Source organism: Pipra filicauda, unplaced genomic scaffold (assembly GCF_003945595.2).
Source record: "Pipra filicauda isolate LSUMZ 115617 unplaced genomic scaffold, ASM394559v2 scaffold501_size416358_pilon, whole genome shotgun sequence".
NCBI classification, from domain to species: domain Eukaryota; kingdom Metazoa; phylum Chordata; class Aves; order Passeriformes; family Pipridae; genus Pipra; species Pipra filicauda.
The window spans coordinates 230,963-248,523 of NW_024104645.1; the positions used below are offsets into that span (position 1 = coordinate 230,963).

General features: G+C 39.0%; 1 protein-coding gene across 4 annotated transcripts in view; it reads left to right on the top strand.

Moving 5' to 3' along the window:
• Window positions 1–17,561, top strand: part of ANKRD27 (ankyrin repeat domain 27) — a 54,609-nt gene that overhangs the window by 27,907 nt on the left and 9,141 nt on the right. For all 4 annotated transcript variants that reach the window (XM_027729579.2, XM_027729578.2, XM_027729577.2 and 1 more), the window contains 11 exons: window positions 514–646; window positions 5,313–5,405; window positions 6,214–6,341; window positions 6,775–6,857; window positions 7,581–7,696; window positions 8,426–8,518; window positions 8,895–9,092; window positions 9,402–9,461; window positions 9,577–9,696; window positions 13,219–13,263; window positions 16,831–16,953. In XM_027729579.2, the coding sequence (XP_027585380.1) occupies window positions 514–646; window positions 5,313–5,405; window positions 6,214–6,341; window positions 6,775–6,857; window positions 7,581–7,696; window positions 8,426–8,518; window positions 8,895–9,092; window positions 9,402–9,461; window positions 9,577–9,696; window positions 13,219–13,263; window positions 16,831–16,953 (1,192 nt within the window). The remainder of the gene's footprint in view (window positions 1–513; window positions 647–5,312; window positions 5,406–6,213; window positions 6,342–6,774; window positions 6,858–7,580; window positions 7,697–8,425; window positions 8,519–8,894; window positions 9,093–9,401; window positions 9,462–9,576; window positions 9,697–13,218; window positions 13,264–16,830; window positions 16,954–17,561) is intronic.

Below are 17,561 nucleotides of genomic sequence, written 5' to 3' on the forward strand. Positions count from 1 at the left end.
CCATCTCTACCAAATCTGCATGTCAGCATGGACTTCAGTGCTTCTCTCTCATCAGTGGTGGGAGCTGCAAAGCCTTTATGCATCTTCTAATGTTTGGTACATTTCTTATAGAGAAACCAGATGTGAATGTGTAAATGCTTCCTGCTGGTCTATGCCATTGTACTTATCTCTCCTCATCTTCAGTATAAGTCTACCTAAACCTTCCACCTGTACCTGAACTGAATTTTGGTGTTGCTGTGTCCTGTGCATTGGGGATCAGCATTTTACTTACAGCCAGCACTGTGCACTGGTGCTTATGGTGCTTGCAACATTGAAGTGAGGGAGGCAATGCCCCACTGCTGTTCTTATCTTGTCCTTCATATTTCTTATCTCCAGTTAAAAACATTTCATTTAATATTTGAGATAGCAGAGTTTTGATCAACCCACAAAGCTCAGAACAGCCTAAGATAAGTTGCAATATGTCATGCTGGTGTCTTATATTTAGTGGTTCATGGCTTTAACTTTCTATTTCAGGATGGCCAACTTGAGTTACATCAAGAACTTCAGGCTTTGCAGCTCAGTGAAGGATGAGCTGGGATACTGTCTAACCTCAGTTGAGGCTGCAATAGAATACATACGACAAGGCAACCTGTCTGACAGACCCGCAGTAAGCCACTGTTAAACCCTGTCAAATGTCTGTCTGATATCTTGTAGGACTGAGTACCACTGCAGGGGTAAATCCAGACACGGGATACAAATAGCTAACATAACAATTCCCTTTTTTTGCTAAAGAAATGAGTTGAGGTGACTACTTGAAGCAAATGCTGAAAGTATCTAATGATTACGATGAGGTCCTAACCCTGTAGCAATACTTGTTGCTCGTTGTATACTCCTTGAAGAAGTAGGTAAATGTGAAGTCTTGAATCTTAATGTGATTAGGGGAAAAATGACAACACTATTTTCTACAGCTGAGTCTTCAGGAAGTCCAGTGTCTCCTGTTTGTACTCCACCATGGGTGTGAAAGCAGTGCAGTACTTGATAGTAGGCATGGCTTAAACAAATTCTCGTGTCATTTTAAAAAGCTTAGCTGTGCTAACAGAGTGGAGAGTGCAGTGTAACATAGACTTATTCAGTAAATCTTCATGCTCTGAAAATTCAGTGTGTTTGCAGTGCAGGTTCCTGTGCTGCACCAGGTTGATACATTAGTGGGACTGCAGGGCTATGAGAAGGTGGTATTTGAAGGTTGAATTTGGCTCTTGGGATCTCTAACCTAGCAGGGACAGGAAGTTTATGGATGCATGAGTTATTTCCTACTGGGCAGCTAGACCTTCTGTCAATCTGTTCAAATCCCTGCAGGCCAGTCAAGGTGATATTGGTGTGACTTTAGAAACTTCTGTGATTAAGAACTTTGTAGCTTATTTAGTAAAGGAATCCAGTCGTACCATTCCTGTAAATTTTTCTACTGTTGTAAAACTAGGTCGTCCTGATCTGATATGGAAATCAAAAGGGGTGGACTTGGAACCAGCGTGAATTGAATGTGTCTCAGTCTGCCCAACTGCAAAGCACTGGAATCTTAACTGCAGGGGCCAGAATAATGGCTCAGTGTGCAGGGCTTGGGGTGGGACAGCCTGGGGCACAATCTTAAAAAAGCAGGACTCAAAATAACATTTTAGCCTCTTGTTATTTTTGGGTTTGTTCTCATCTGGGGTCTTTCCACAAACCTGTTGTGCAGGTTTGTTTTGTACACTCAAAAAAAAAAATCAAACTCAACACTTTGATATTGTTTAAACAGACTGTGGTGGTATTTCTTGTCTGTAATGCTGTATTGAATTGTGTTTAAAAAAATAAAAACATTAGTTTAAAAGAAAAACAACTTGCCCTACAATTTTGCTTCCTGCAATCAGTATACAAATACCAGGGCCTGAATGGAGAACTGAAACCACGGTAGAATTGTCTTCCACAACAATACCAGCAAGCTAGAAAAGAATATATTGCTCTTAAATTTCTAGAATAAAGACTGTTTCCTACTAAATGGCTGATCCTATCCCTCCTTATGTAGCTAAGCATAGCAGGTTTTTATACTGGGATTGCCCTCCTGTGATTATAACTTAAGTGCCACTGCCACTAAGGTGCTGTATTTGTTTCTTTGGGAGGCACCTGCCTTGAAAGATGCACTGTGTATTTGAGAAGTCTAAAAGAGGACATGAGTGTCTGCATCAATAGAAGAGCAAGCAGTGAGTGTTCCTGCCCATACTTCAGCTGGAACAGCTCCAGACCTGGAGTACTTTCTCCCTTCAGGATGTGTACACTGAGTGTGCAACATGAAATCCTTCTGCTTTGCTTTCATGGCTTGAAGGCAGCACCCCAAGATGAGGGGGAAAGCAGCAGAACCTCGAGGATGAGGAAGTGGGTGATGGCTTGCCCTGAGTGCAGCAGAAAATAAAAGAGCTAAACCACCCTTTTCTCCAGCGTAGGAGAAGGGAGAATGTGGTACACAATGAGGTGAAAGACTATGAGGTGGTAAATACCCCTCTGACAGGAATGGAAAAAAGGTAGTGAGGAGAGGGAGAAGCACTGCTCTCCCTTGAGGAACTTGAGTTGAGATATTTCCTTCATTCTCTGGTAAAGGAGATGAACTTTCTGTTTCAAGCAGCAGCAGCAGCTGTCATGTTGATGCCCCATGGTTTTCCAGATTGTGGTGGAAGGGGTTGTGGGATTTAAGCGAGCAGGAGCATTGCTGTGCCCTGGGGCTTCATTACAGCTCTTTATGTGGCTATGCTTAATTTTATAGCTGGCTTCAGATGGAACTTCTGGCAGCTGAGTAATGCTGCTGTCCAATCCCTAATGAAGCCACTACAGAAAGAAAACTCAGCAGGGAACTAATGTACCCTGTGGGATAATGGGCATATTATCACCCTCGCATCAGTAAGTGGATTGCACTTAGGACATTCTTGCCAAATCCCTTCACTAAGGTCATGCAAGTTGTGGTGAGACATCTTGGTTGTGGGGAGGAGAGGAGCCTGTAACTGGTAGCTCAAAAAAAAATCAGTTTTATTTTCTGGGAGTTGTCAACATTGTTAAATTAGAATTCCAGTCAATGAGTGTTTGATGCTAGTTACATTCCTATGCCCAACTATTGTGTTGTAAGACTCTATTCAAAGTGTTGAAGTCAGGTATAAAATAGGGAATTAGAGCCAGCCATGATGGGATAGGCAGCATTTTGTTTGAAATTATCCCCACTCCGTCTCCCTTCCAACCACTTTATTAGCCTCAATTTGTGTTTGAGACTTCCTTTCCTGGTTTCTGCCACCAGGTCAGCAGTTGAGATCTGTGAAAATCACTTTGGATAGATCATTACACAGGTACACCTTCATAGGTACAAATATTTCATTTCTCTACACTGAGAGTAGTGTTCAATAAAAAAAGATCATTAATGTTTGGATGTGTATTTTCTAGACAACATACACTTAAAATACCTGACAGTCCCACTAAAAGCATTTTCTTTAAAAAAAAATAAAATTCTGGACTGCAAGTAAGGCTGTTACAAGTGACTTTTGATTTTAGAGGCCCAAACTTGCCTAATGCTTCAACCAATATCTGATTCTTTTGTCATTCTGTGTTTCACTTTTGAAGATATGTGGGATCATATCACCTCGGGTGACCTCTTTTTTCTGACTTAAATAATAAATATATAGTACTGCTTTATTAGGGTTACTGTCTTAAGTGTTCCCCAAATGGAATAATTATTTAAGAGGTCACCCCTCTTTGAAAACATACACTGTGGAAGGAACTGTACTAAAACTACAGTAGTTCTTGCAGGTGATTACTTAGATTCTTAATAGTCAAAGTATAAAGCTGTCTGCGAGCATCCACACTAGAAATTCTGATTAGACATCAGAAACTTGTATCAGTTAAACTTTTGATTGCATGTTTCTTAGGGAAGTTATTCCTGGTCACACTGAAAAAATTATCCAAGGAAAATAGTAGTACGTGCCTTTTAATGCTGAAAAGATATGTTTGGGTATCTGTAACTAAAGTACTTAGATTTGAAAAGATTTGTGAATACGTGTCATCTTTGGGTATCTAAATACAATGTCCTGTGAAGTACAGATAGAAACTTTTATCTCTAGACCTCACAAACATGTTTTTAATGCCATTATTTACAATACGGTTTAGGGGTTTTTTAGACAGCTTTATGAGAAGCATCTGTGTTGATTTTGAAACAGGAATGACTTAATTTATAGAAAATCTGAACTCTATATTTTTAGTATTCAACTTCTTTTGTATATTTGCAGTTCATGAGGTTCTTAAACTTCATACTGATATTGAGACTGGAGTCACACTGGGTTTAATCATTTATATCTGGTCTTCATAGACATAATTGTAGAAGCCATAGCCCAGGTCCTAAACCATCAAGTTTACCTCATACATGGGTGTGTATTTTAAGGACAGTGGTCTTATGGTTTATGGAGGCTGAAGTCTTTCCATTTCTAGAGAGATAGTCATTACCCAAACAGCATCCAAAGAAATGATATTCACTGCCAACCATATGCAGCTCTTGATCACAATCAACTGTGGGCAAGTGTTTCCGTCTATATTCTTAGAAAACATTTTCCTTAGGTAGATGTTTTATTTCATGGGAGGCTCAACGTTCCCATTTCAAAATCTGACTCAGTTTTCACCTGGTTTGGGAGGCATTTATGTTCTTTAGTGCATCCTGGAGTGTATCTCCAGATATCTCAGAAAATGAGAAGTACCAATGCAATTGCACTATGTGTGCTTGGCTCAAACTCCAGTTTTCAAGAAGTGCCCAGTAGGAAACACTGCATGAATGAATCTGCTGCAGAATGCTTTGCCTGGTGCAGTCTTTTCCAGCAACTAGCAGAGAGTTCAGCAAAGTCTTTGAGTCAGAGTTGTATCTGGGTCATCTTTTTTAGTAGCCACCCGCAGTCATCTCTTACATGAAGTTGTCTTACCTTCTCCTGGTGAAAAAGCTGTGTTGCAGCTCTTACAGTTCTTGCTGTCTGTGATATGTCTTTTCTAGTTTTCTTTTTAGGGTGGCACAGCCGTAATTTTGTTAATGTTCAATTAGTTCACAGCAAGTTGCAGTAAGGGAATATTCTGATGAACATCTCTTTACTATTTCTTTGAACAGCAGGTGCACAGTCTTTTGAGTCTCAGAATTTTAAATGTGAAACTGATTTAAGCTTCAGTGTGTCTCATAATTCATACACGGTAAATAGAGTGTTTATATTTTTAAAACTTAATTCCACTGTTAAGATCTTTTACTTATGCTTGTAAATGAATAGGTTATCTATATATTTTATTTTCAGGAGTCTGAGAGTCTGTGTGACAAGCTGCTTTTAAGACAAAGGATGAACTTGTTGTCCCAGATGTCTGCTACACCAATAGACTGCTTGTTTAAGGTTAATAACTTTTATGGTAAAATACACATGTACCTATGTATTGCGTGTTTATATCCTTCCCTTTCTGCAATTTTCTGGAATGTTATGAAGTGTTAATTACATTAGTGCTGCTAAATGTGCTTTAGTAGATGCTAAAAGTGTCTTTTAGGTCTAGCACATTTCTGTGCCAAAACTTAATACAATCTAACTTAATATAATCTTAGGGATTTCAGCATGTTACACGAAATATGGAAGCAAATAAGGATGAAATGCTACTGCTGCTGGTATTGTTTGGCCCATTTAATGCACAGATGTGATATTAGTATCTGGTTGTCTGTCACAGCTTTTGGTGCTTGAAATTGAACGAGTTTTCTGAAATAATTTAAATGTGGTCACCTGACAACTACTCCCTATTGTATGTTAATCTCATACTGACATTCTGAAAGAATTTTGCCTCTGCAAGGACACAAAGCAGGGATTCTAATTATATATGTTCACAGCTTATGGCTAGAGACTTAGTAATTTTATAGAAATGTTTTTGCACAGAGGGAGCTCAATTTCATGATTGAGTCTAAAGAGAACAATGGGAATTGTTTTAATTTTTTATAGAAAGTGAAGTAAGCCAAGAACAGATTCTTTTTAATACTGAGTGCCCATTAGGGGGTTTTGTGCTGTGACATTGTTCATTTCTGCTTTCTGATGCTTGAATACGTCTTTTATAATGGGTTCCTTTCATTTTGTGCTTCAGTAAATTACTCTTGTTTTTTTTCCTTAAAAGGAGGCCTTTTGTATTGGTTCCTCATTCTCTTTTTTCTGTTTTTTTTGGTAGCATATTGCTTCAGGTAACCAGGAGGAAGTGGAGCGATTGCTAAGTCAAGGTGACAGTGATAAGGACACTGTACAGAAAATGTGCCACCCGCTCTGTTACTGTGACAAATGCGAGAGGCTGGTTTCTGGGTGAGCACTCTTCATCTCCACAAATACACATAAAGCTGCATAAAAGCCTTTATCTTCAGAAAGTAAGCTGCTTTTGGTTAAAGAGGAATTTGGTAGCACTTCAGGATAGAGTAGAGAGAGTGTGCCTGTGTGGTTTGAAATAGCAGAGGAAATATTATGTTACAGAATACCTTGGAATCCACCAGTTCTGTGATGGAGGCTCTGTGCCCTTTGGTAAATGTGGTGTTTCATCTCTTGAACCAAACTTACACATCTTGGGCAACACCACATCTCTTAAAGAAATGTAAAGACCTCTATAGAATAACTTGTCCATGTGAAAGGATAAAAGGTTCCAGAATCAGTTTTTTGTTGGCCTTGGCCATTTTTCTCTTTCTCTGTCCTCACCACTGCCACGTGGGTAACTGGGCTGCTTCCAAACCATTGTGTTTTACAGGAAACTGAACGATCCCTCCATTATCACTCCGTTTTCCCGGGATGACCGGGGATACACACCACTTCACATAGCTGCTATTTGTGGTGAGTGCTGTTAGTTTTCCCCACTAGTATTCACTATTCCTTATGTTTCTTTATGTCAGCATGTTTTTCAACTTTACAATTAAAATTGGAATATTGCATTAAATTGGTTTTTTTCCCTCTTTTCTACTGAAACTGTTATCTGGGCACAGACTGAAGTTATTGTATATTCTTCTAAGCTCAGTTTCTTATGGCTAATTTATTTTTTATTTGCTGGCTGTTTACTTTTGCTGTAGTGGTTACGACAGAAGTGCTTTCTTCAGCTCTGAAAAAAGTATAAATATGAAATCAGAAACCAGTCTTCTTTTAAAGAACTGGCAGGTTGAGAAATGAATCTTTTCTCTCTCCTGCAGCTGGCTATGCATTGTAGATCTGTAATGCCTGGATTTTAATGTTCGTTATATCATTGATCTTTTACTAAAAGATGTATTATTTTCTTAGTGGGTGTTTTTTTATAAATAATTTCCTCTATTGTTATTATATTGAATCCAAATATTTTGTTACTCATAGGGTAAAAATATAGCTTGTTTTTAGCTAGATGTTCTTTTTATGACCTTGAGTAATCTGCAACAAAAAATACCAGGGAAGTGAATACACAGTCTATAGAAACACAGTATGCAGAAATGCAGGGTATTTTCGTTTATAGTTCCTGCTTGAATTTGAAAAGTAGCAATGTTCTTTTGCAAAGTTTACTTATTTTTTTTTAATGTCTTCTTGTTTTCCAAGGGCAAACATCACTAGTGGATTTACTGGTAGCCAAAGGAGCCATTGTCAATGCTACAGATTACCACGGTTCTACTCCACTTCACCTTGCCTGTCAGAAGGGATATCAAAATGTTACAGTAAGCACCAACACCTAACTAAATAATAAATATATGGCTCTTAGTGAGCTGTTTTACTGTTACTGTCATTTAGGTCTTCTGAGAAGCTTTTACCAGAACTGTGTAGTGTCAGAATTGAGGATCTTTTATCATTGTAGTTTGCAAGATATTTTATTTTTTTCTTAAACTGCAAGGTTTTCAGCCATTGGTAATAACCAAGCAACTGACAGCTGTGCATGCCTGATAATTTATCCATTTTATTAATACAAATGTCCAATACATGGTACAAATGGAGAGCTGTTGACTGAAACAGAAGAACCATTGCAGTCACTGGAATGAGCAAAATGACTTCACATTGTGTTTAGGATAGACTGTGCAACTACAGTAATTATTGTCTACTTGAATTTTGCATATGTGATAGTCTTCAATTAGCATCATGTAAATTAAGCTGTGCCTTCACTTGCATAGGCTCTTAAAATATACTAGTATATGTATTGCAGTGTTTGCTGCAGTAGAGAATTCATTTTTTTCAATGGCAACTCTGAAGATGTAAGAAATGGCTTTTATTTGGTTCTCAGGGTGGGGCACAAACAGTACTGCAGTGCCAAGAGGGTGGTGTCTGAAACAGGAGGCGTAGTGGTTCATGAAGTGCTTCATCATGCTAGAACCCTGAAGGAATCTGCAGAGCAATAATTGTTTGCCCATTAATTTTTTAGTTACTTAAATGTCTACTTCTGTTTTCCTTTTAAGCTGCTCTTATTGCACTATAAGGGAAGTACTGATGTTCAGGACAATAATGGAAATACTCCACTTCATTTAGCCTGCACTTACGGTCATGAGGATGTAAGTAATTGTTTGGTAACAAACTAAATGGACATTCTAATGGAATGGAATTAAACTGTGATGCAAATTTGCACTAAACTTACATATTTCAAAAGTAAATAAAAAGATTTGGAGGCTAAACTATTTAATGCTCTAGATCAGGACTTTATTTGGTCGCTCATAGCAATTTTTATTATGAATTCACATTAAAGATAATACAGTGCAAATTTAGTTGAGTTATTTAACTCTTTATTTAATGACACTGAACCATTTAAGCCTCCTCTTTAGGCAGTGAATTATATGAGCAGCAATGAAAAAAAGCTTTTTAGAATAGTACATGTTATCTGAATTGAGAGACACCACCATAATTTATTGATAGCTTTCCTTTTCTTTCCAGTGTGTCAAAGCTTTAGTCTACTATGATGTGCATTCCTGCAAACTAGACATTGGCAATGAGAAGGGAGACACTCCTCTCCATATTGCTGCTCGCTGGGGCTATCAAGGGATCATAGAAGTGCTTTTGCAGAATGGGGCAAATCCAGAAATTCAAAACCGGATGAAGGAGACTTCCCTACAGTGTGCATTAAATTCCAAGGTATTCCTCTTTATCTTCTAGCCTGAATCCTGCCTGATGCAAAGCCACAGAGTGTAGATGCTCACCTGCTGATAGGGTTTTGCCATTAAAGTGAAAATGTGTGTTTCACTTGGAAGAAGAAGGGTCCCATTTTAACTGTAGTAGCAGGAATACAGTCTGTGGGATAGAACATGAACTTGTAAATGGGTACTTTTAATCTGCTCAGTCATAATCTGTTACTAATATTAGGCTGTCGCCTAACTTGTGTTTCAGTCAGTGGATTCTTCTTCAAATGGAGTTACACTGATTTTCTTTAATATTTTTATGCAGATTTTGTCACTGATGGAATTAAACTATCTAACGTTTGAAAGAGGACAAAGTGCTTCTGAGGTAACAACCAAAGCAAGTTGCTAAACTTTTTTTTTTTGCCTGTTCTTAACCTCTGTAATTTGATATGTAACTTTGTTTGTTTGTTTGAATTTTGTTTGTTTTTTCCAACCATAAGTCACCACTTAGGTCTCCTCAGCTCTCAACAGAAACTTTCAGCAGAGGATCATCTGTCTCAAGCCTGTCGTCAGCATCAACTGATATAAGGCAAGAAGAAGTAAAAAATAGTTATAAAGAGGTAAGACTGAGGTGTAAATTTTGACAATAAGCAGAGTGAAGGAAGCTAGAAGAGTGATATTTTGCCACAGTTTTAAGCTGCTTCTTCAGGAATAGCCTTCTGTCTGATTTGGAAAATTACATGCTGCTGACCTCAGGGGCTTCTCGTCTCAGTACCTGAGCACTTATTTTTGTATGGTATCAGCTGATCTGTTGGTTATTTCTGGGGAAAAATTGAAAGCATATTTGAAGTAATTGTTCAGATTTACTGAAGTTAACTGTGTAATTGGAGAATTTGTTCAGGTTTACAAAAGTACAGTGCCCCAAGGACCTGACTATTCTTTCCAGGAAATAGATGCTATTGTTAGCTTACAAAATCTGTCAGGGAAAAGAGACTAGTACAGACATGCTGGCAAACAACAAACTGGAATGTTAAGACAAGCTTTCAAAATAGGCGTGGGAATCAATTTTGCAACAAGTGAAGAATACAGACTATGTATTAAATATCTTGCATGTATGTGTTTGCTGATTTTGCTCTGTCCACACCAACCAAGATGCCATCCTCTGAATCTTTTCATGTGGGATCTCAGGTCCATATTTCCCATTTATCCCCTCCTAAGACAGTCATATCACCACTCATTCTGTTGCTTCTCTTTATTTTTTCCATAGTCCTCCTATGCAATTTTTTCCAAATTGACCTCCTTAGTATGTTTGTTTCTCTTCATGTCACCTCTACGTTCAGATTCCTTCTTTCCTGCTATTAAAAGGCTCTTCTCTTGCCAAAAGCTTCCGTTTGCTAAAAACATTGAAGAAACACAAGGATGTAAATTTTGACTGGACAATATTACTTCCCACTTCAGTTGCTCTATGAGAGGCTCAGTGTAGGAATGTACCTCCCTGTTTGTACAGAGTCAATGACTTTAAGTAGGTAGACTGAAGATTTATTTTTCCTTGAAGGAACAAATTTATGACACCCAAGAGCTAAGACTGTAGTTCAAACCAGGGAAAAAGATTACAAGCAGCTTACACCTGAGGTCCTTGGGGTTAATGACCTTCTCCTGTAATCCAGCTTTAGCTCATTTCTGTTTGCCAAGTTTTACGTGGGCTCACTGCTCTTATTCTTAGTACCCAAAGAGACAAGAGCCTGATCCTGGGAGAGCTCCATGGAGGGAATGCCACTGGAAGTAATGGAAAGCTGATGTGGTCAGTTTTCCAGATTTCAAGGTTCACACCAGGGATTAAGGGAATCCAGTTAGACCTTTGTTATCAATACTGAATTAAACTATTCACTTAAATGAGCCAGTCGTGGTGGTTTGCTTATGACTTAGAAAAGAGAGAGTAAAAGAACCAGGACTGTAAACTGGGACTTGCTCTGTTGGAACTAATAAGTCCTTGCACAATTTTTGTTCAGCAGCTGAAAAACTGGGCATTCAAGTGAATTGTAGTAGATTTGTTTCATCTATTTTTACATTTAAAGGAAGGTACTTCTGTTCCATGGAGGAATGAGAAAACAAACTGGAAAGATGGGGAAATGCATGTAGCAGACATTTTACCCTAAGTACTCTTATTAAATTATCTATAAGCTGCACAACAGATGTTGTACCACCGCTGGGGCCTGAGGCAGTTTTTAGAACTGTAAGGAAGTTGTTATTTCTGGAAAGAAATTATCAGAGCTCGTGGGTCACTGGCTGTTACTGTTTGGCATCTTGTATGTGATAAAACTGACTCCTGAAAAGTCTTTATTCTCCATAACCCTGTATGTTATGGGGAAATTTATGGGAGGCACAGATCTCCCTAGTATATATAGTCCATTTTAGATTGGGATTCAGCTCACCCACCTTCAGATATCTGAAAGATGGTTGTCTTAACTTCAGACATGTATTTTCCCTCCTTAGTCAGTGGAAAGAAATTGGTGCCTCCAGAGAGGAATTAACCTCAGACATGCTTAGTTTGACCTGAATTGCAGTCAAGTGTTCTTTGTCAACTGCATTCTGTTCTGTAGGTACCAGAGGGGGAGTTTAAATGACTGGCTTAGATTTAGACATTCAAAGGTAGGAAAGGAAAATCAAAGAATCATAGATTCTGCCTTGAGTGACTGGTGCACGATTTCAAGGACCTTCATCCTGTCTTAGAAAGATAGTAATAAAATAAAACCTTACAGCTTTCCTAAAAGGAGATGAAATGGAGAAATTTCATCTAGCCTCTGATCTTTGAGCTCTTTGTGTCTGAGATCAGACCAGTCAAACACAAACTTCAGCCTCATTCTTCCTTTTTTGCCTTACCAAACATCTCTGTCAAACTCAGCAAGGTGGTCATTTCTAGATAAAGATTGAAATGTGACTATGTCACTCCGTGGCATTTTCCACTTGAAAGGTGTTTCTTAATATTGGAACAACTTTGTTTGCGCAGCAGCATCTTTGGTGATTCTAGCACAGTGCTGGAATAATTTGCTATAATGCTGAAACAGACTTTCACAAAGCTTATTAAATGATTCTTCAACAATCTGCAGGGGCTGGGTGAGCTACCCAGTGACAGGACTAATGGACTCTCCCTGCCCTCTTACTGGCACCTATCCCATTGCTATCAGGTCAGATCTGCACTCCTTCATGTGAGAGCAGGCAGTCAGAGAAGTGGGCAGACAAGTGAATCTCCTTGTCCTGCTTTCACAAGCAGTCCAAGGGCTCAGGGGAATGGCATCAGTGCACTGCAGAGCACCTTCCATCTCTTCTTTCCTCATGTGTCTCTTCTGTCTCTGCAGGGCTCCTGAGCAGGAGAGGACGTTCCCCAAGCAGCCCCGCTCAGGCATTATCTGGCTTGAGCATACACATATTTAATTGATCTAATGCTGGTCCCCTGCAACAACTCTCTGAGTTGGAGACCTGGCTTTTGCTAATGCACAGCCTTTGATGTTTATATCTTTTCAGATTTTAAGTAAGAAAACAAATTTCATGCTTACAAGTCAAGTTAGGTTTGTACGTGTTTGGTTTTTAGCACAGGAATAAACCAGCAATCTGCACATGTGAAGGGAACAGTTGGAAAGAATCTTTTTCAGCTTAAACTGTTGTTTCTCAAATAGCACAATAAACCCTGCCATCCTTTGTGCTTCTGGTAGCTTATAGTAGGTCAACAAGAGTCCAAAAGAGTATTAGTGTTTATTAGGGTAGAAATTTGTCTTGACTAGGGGTTTTCAATGTTAGGTTCACTGCAGAAATGTATGGGGCAGCTGCTGCTGAAGCAGCATAATAATATGTATCAGCTTACATGGCTTTGTTTATGTGTGGGTCACATATCCTCAATTTACATAAGTACTGTTTATCTTTAACTAAGCAAGTCAGAGATCATCAAATGGCCACAGGCCTTGTACAGCTTTTGTGCTTCATAAAGGAAAAAGGTTTTTCCTTTAAAACTTTATCAATAAACATGAAATGGGCCAGCAGTAATCCTACTACATGAGCTTAGGAGGTTAGCAAAGGACACAGGATTTTCTGTGTACTGCTTAATATCAATACTAACAAAACAAATAAATTATTTTCTTCATACATAGGTGGAAAAACTCCTGAGAGCAGTTGCTGATGGAGATCTGGAAATGGTGAGTCTTAGCATGGCTGTTGAATATTATTGAATTCCAATTTATCTCATTCCAATTGAGGAAGCTATTTGTATATAATATCAAGTGAAGAATGCTTTGGGTAATACCTTCCTTCAGCAACAACTGATCAAATTCAGCTCATTTTCTAGAAAAAAAATTCATTCCATGTCCCCAAATTATTTTACCTACAGTGCCTTGAGGCTCATTATTTTGACATTTCCATGACCTCATGCACTAAAGAAATTACTTTAAATTGAATAATTCCTTTGTGCAAGCCTGTCATTTAAAAATGTATGTATTGTTACCTCTAGGAGATGTAAAGAACTTGGGAAGAACAACGCTCAGGGCAGTCATGTTGAAAAGAAATACTATGGGAAAGATCAATTTGTCTGCTTGCAGGTGCTCAAGGTGCTCTGTCAAATGCCATTGTAGATGGGGGTGTGGGGCACTGCAGGGCACTAATGAGATATGTGTGCTGAGGTCAGTGTTGGACTGGATATGCAGTCAAACAAAACAAAAGAAAAGGCAGAAAGATGAGCTTTCAGGTAAACCTAATTTTGACAGCAAATCCAATAGAAAATGTTATTCCCAGTTGCTTGTTTCTGTGCCAGTTCTGGATATTGAATGTTGGGATTTACAGTTTGTGTTTGACTTAGGAAGCATTCCAGTAATACAGTGTCTTTAGATCCACAAATGCTTTTTGATTCCTAAATTTCCAGGTTCTCTAATGCTTTAAATATTACCTACTCTTTATGGTATGTATACTGCCTGTAATAATGGTGGATAGGGACTGTAAATGAGAAATGGGCTCTTATTTTGTTTGTTGAGGTCTGTCTCAACAGGAACAGACCCACCAGCAGGGTCATAAGTGTTGTAGGTTTTTGCTGTGACAGCCAGTTGAGCTTTGCAAGAGGAGGCATTAAAAGAAGTGCTATGAAACTGGAAGATTAAAAAAAAATATTACAATTTGATTGTTCAGGAAGCCAGAAAACAACCTTTGTCATCACCATAAAGCCTGCAAACTTGAAAAGCAAGTATGCTTTGGATTGGAGAATGGGTTGGGTTGGAAGGGACCTTAAAGATGATCTTATTCCAGCCCCCTGCTGTAGGCAGGGACCTGTGGCTCTGTCAGTGAAGTGTGGTGCAGAAGTGGTTGATCCTGCTTAACATGAATTTTCAGTCCTTCCTTCTCAGTGATTGATGTGGTGGTCAGGTGTGCACCATGGCTCTGTAGTGATGCATGAGCTGTTCAGCTTTCCACAGAGATACTTAGATTTAAATAAAAAAGCCCCTTTTATTATTAGGGTGGGATAACAGTAGAACAGACCTGGGAGGTTACAGAGCCTGTTCTGTTGGAAGTATCTGAGCAGAGATTGCTCAAACTTCTGTCAATGATATTAGGGAAGAATTGACATTGTCTCATCATAGATACTGGATTTAATGCTCTTCTGAAATTCCTTCTACCCAGCATATCCAGTGGAAGGGGTATGTGCAAATCCACCACAAAAAAAAGGCAAATATCTTGTCTAAAATAAATGTGGAGCAGCTCAAAGGCTGGCATACAGGGCACAGAGCCCCTGGAATGCTCGGCTCAGCGTTCCAGGCGGTGTGTTACTCTGCAATGGAAAGGATGTTTTAGATGACAAATTACTTGGGAAATGGAGATTATGGACAACTTCCTGAGGTAGTTCGGTGTGTGTCTGCTTGAAAGTACAGATAATATTTTGGCAAAAAAACCCTTTAAACAAACTAAGAGCTATTCCACTGTAGTTATAGAGAGGTGTGCATGGGAGTTCAAAGTTCAGATTTTTGTGAGCCGCTGGTATCAGTATGCTGAGAGCTGGCTATTGAATGGTGAGAGCAGCAGTATTGAGCTGTGACAGGAGGAGGAGGAAGTTGGTTGTGAGGGTCTTGGTCAGTGTGCAGGGAAAGGGGGAAGTGAAGTGACAGCACTATTTATTTTAGAAGTAGTAAAGCTTCACTGAGCTGGCCTTCCATAAGTGGGCAAGCTTGAGAGAAGGTTATTTTTTACTCCAGAAGGCAACATGGAATTTGCAGGGAAAGCAATATTCTCTGTGGAAAAAGATCCTTTTTCTGTCTCAATTTTGTTGTCATTCAGAATCAGGTATTTGGCCCTTATTGGTTGTCCTAGGATTTGTTCTAGCTGCATGTGTTTAATTGGATAGATTGTTAATGTGTTGGAGCACAACCTGCTGACAAGTGGGAGAGTAAATAGAGTGGGAGGAACCTGCAGGAAATTCTGTTGTCTCCATTCTCTCCTTGACTATGAACTGTAGAGCTCTTGGCTTGGCCCAGGTCTGTGACACCAAGCCCAGCCCACAACTCCAGCAAAGATGCCTCTGTCTCAGTTCCAGCAGGAGGGGGTTCCTCGATTTTGCTGCCCCTGTTCAGTGGGGAGGCAAAGGGCCAATCTTCCTTCACGGTAACAAGGCAATGATACATCTTTTCACAGCTCTCTTAAAAGCTGCTAAAAAAAAAGAAAGAGTAGAAGGAAAACCCTTCACAAGATGACATGCTTCACACCCACTCTGTAATCCTGTAACTTGCTGTGTCTGGGAACTTCCCAGAGGATCTGCAGGAGCTCTGGGAGATCTCACCAAAACACAGGAGTGCCCTGGTCTTTCTTGTGCCGTGATGTTAGTCCTTGGCATGCAGCTTTGCAAAGTGACTGCTGATGGACTGTCCATTGCATTATGAGACCAATTTAATTCCCACTTTCTGTCTTGAGTTCCTGAAACATTTGTCCCATTGAGCTTATAAACTCAGAATGATACACCGGGTAGGTGTCAGGCTTAACATTGCTGGGTGGTGTAATGATAGAGACTTAATACAGGCACTGCTAATTCTGAGATGTCTTTAGTGAACAGTAGATTAATGCATTTCAAGGTAAAAAGGTATTTCATAAACAGCTTTTTTTGTTGTTGCCTAAAATGTAATGTAAAATTAACATGCAGTAATCATCACTGTTTGTAAATTGGACGTGAATGCTCTGAGTCCTGAGATTGTCTTCACTGAAGGGCCTCTCCCTCAAACATGAGGCATCGTACATGCAGGAAAAAGTGTCCAGCTCCTGGGAATTCACAGACCTAAGAAAAGTTAATGCCCCTGCAAAGTTTTGGGTGTCAGTTAAATGTCATTGTCCTTGTTGCTTCTTATGTTCTTTAAAGCAAAAGATGAAACAAAATTCACGTTGATATGAGATGGCACAAATCATCTGAGCTGAAAGGATTTGGAGGGTTTGAGAATGGGTGAACACCAAAATTGTGATTAGGCAGCAGGAAGTAATTTATAATTCACTTCACTTCTGTACTTGGAGAACTTTCTAACTGCTTTGTCAACAGTAACATTTGATTTAATTTGGCCTGTGGGCAGCTGATGCCAGGAGGTGGCTGTATATCTCCCTGAGAGATTCACAAGTGTATGTTTGTGAAATCTTACTTGTCTACATATGCAGATTTATTAGGAATCTTACTTGTCTACATATGCAGATTTATTAGGACATGGAATCTTTGGACTCTATAAAGAAGGGCTTGCTTTTTATGCCAGGTACGTTATCTCTTGGAATGGGTGGAAGAAGACTTGGAAGATGAGGATGACACAGTCAGTACATCAAAACCAGAATTCTGCCATCCATTATGCCAGTGCTCAAAATGTGGGCCAGCACAAAAGGTTGGAATATTCATTCAGTAAAAAGATTAATTTATATTATTTTAATGTAAGTTTTAGCTTCAGGGAAGTAGCATTCCTATGGCCCAGCACCTCTGTATCTCTGTTTAAAAAGGAACTATACAGATCTTCACAGTTCATCTGGTGTCATGAAGTTGTTCGTTTTTACAATTGCACTGTTGAAAATTTTGGATACAGGAACAGTATTCAAAGACTTGCTCAATACCTAATGGAGTGAGAAAGGTAAACAGTTTGCTTTTAGAATACGTAGGCAACTTTGAATAATAATACTTTTCTAAGCCTCTGGTTCTTTTTTGTAGTTTACATTGCTAACTGTCACACTACTTACCTTAGTAATCAGTTTAGCAAGGAATACCTGCTAATCCTGTAATCAATGTAATGCTGATAAAGTCTTTTTTTAATTGCATGACATCTTTCCTACAGACTACATCTAAAACCTCTTCAGAGATTAAATATAATTACAAAGACTTTGTTTTCAGTTGCAAAGACTTCCTTCCCTCTTATTTATCATGGACTGTAGAAGAGAATCAGGCTTTACAATGCACTCTTGTCTTTTTTTTTTTGTTTTTACACAAGGAATGATCCCAGTT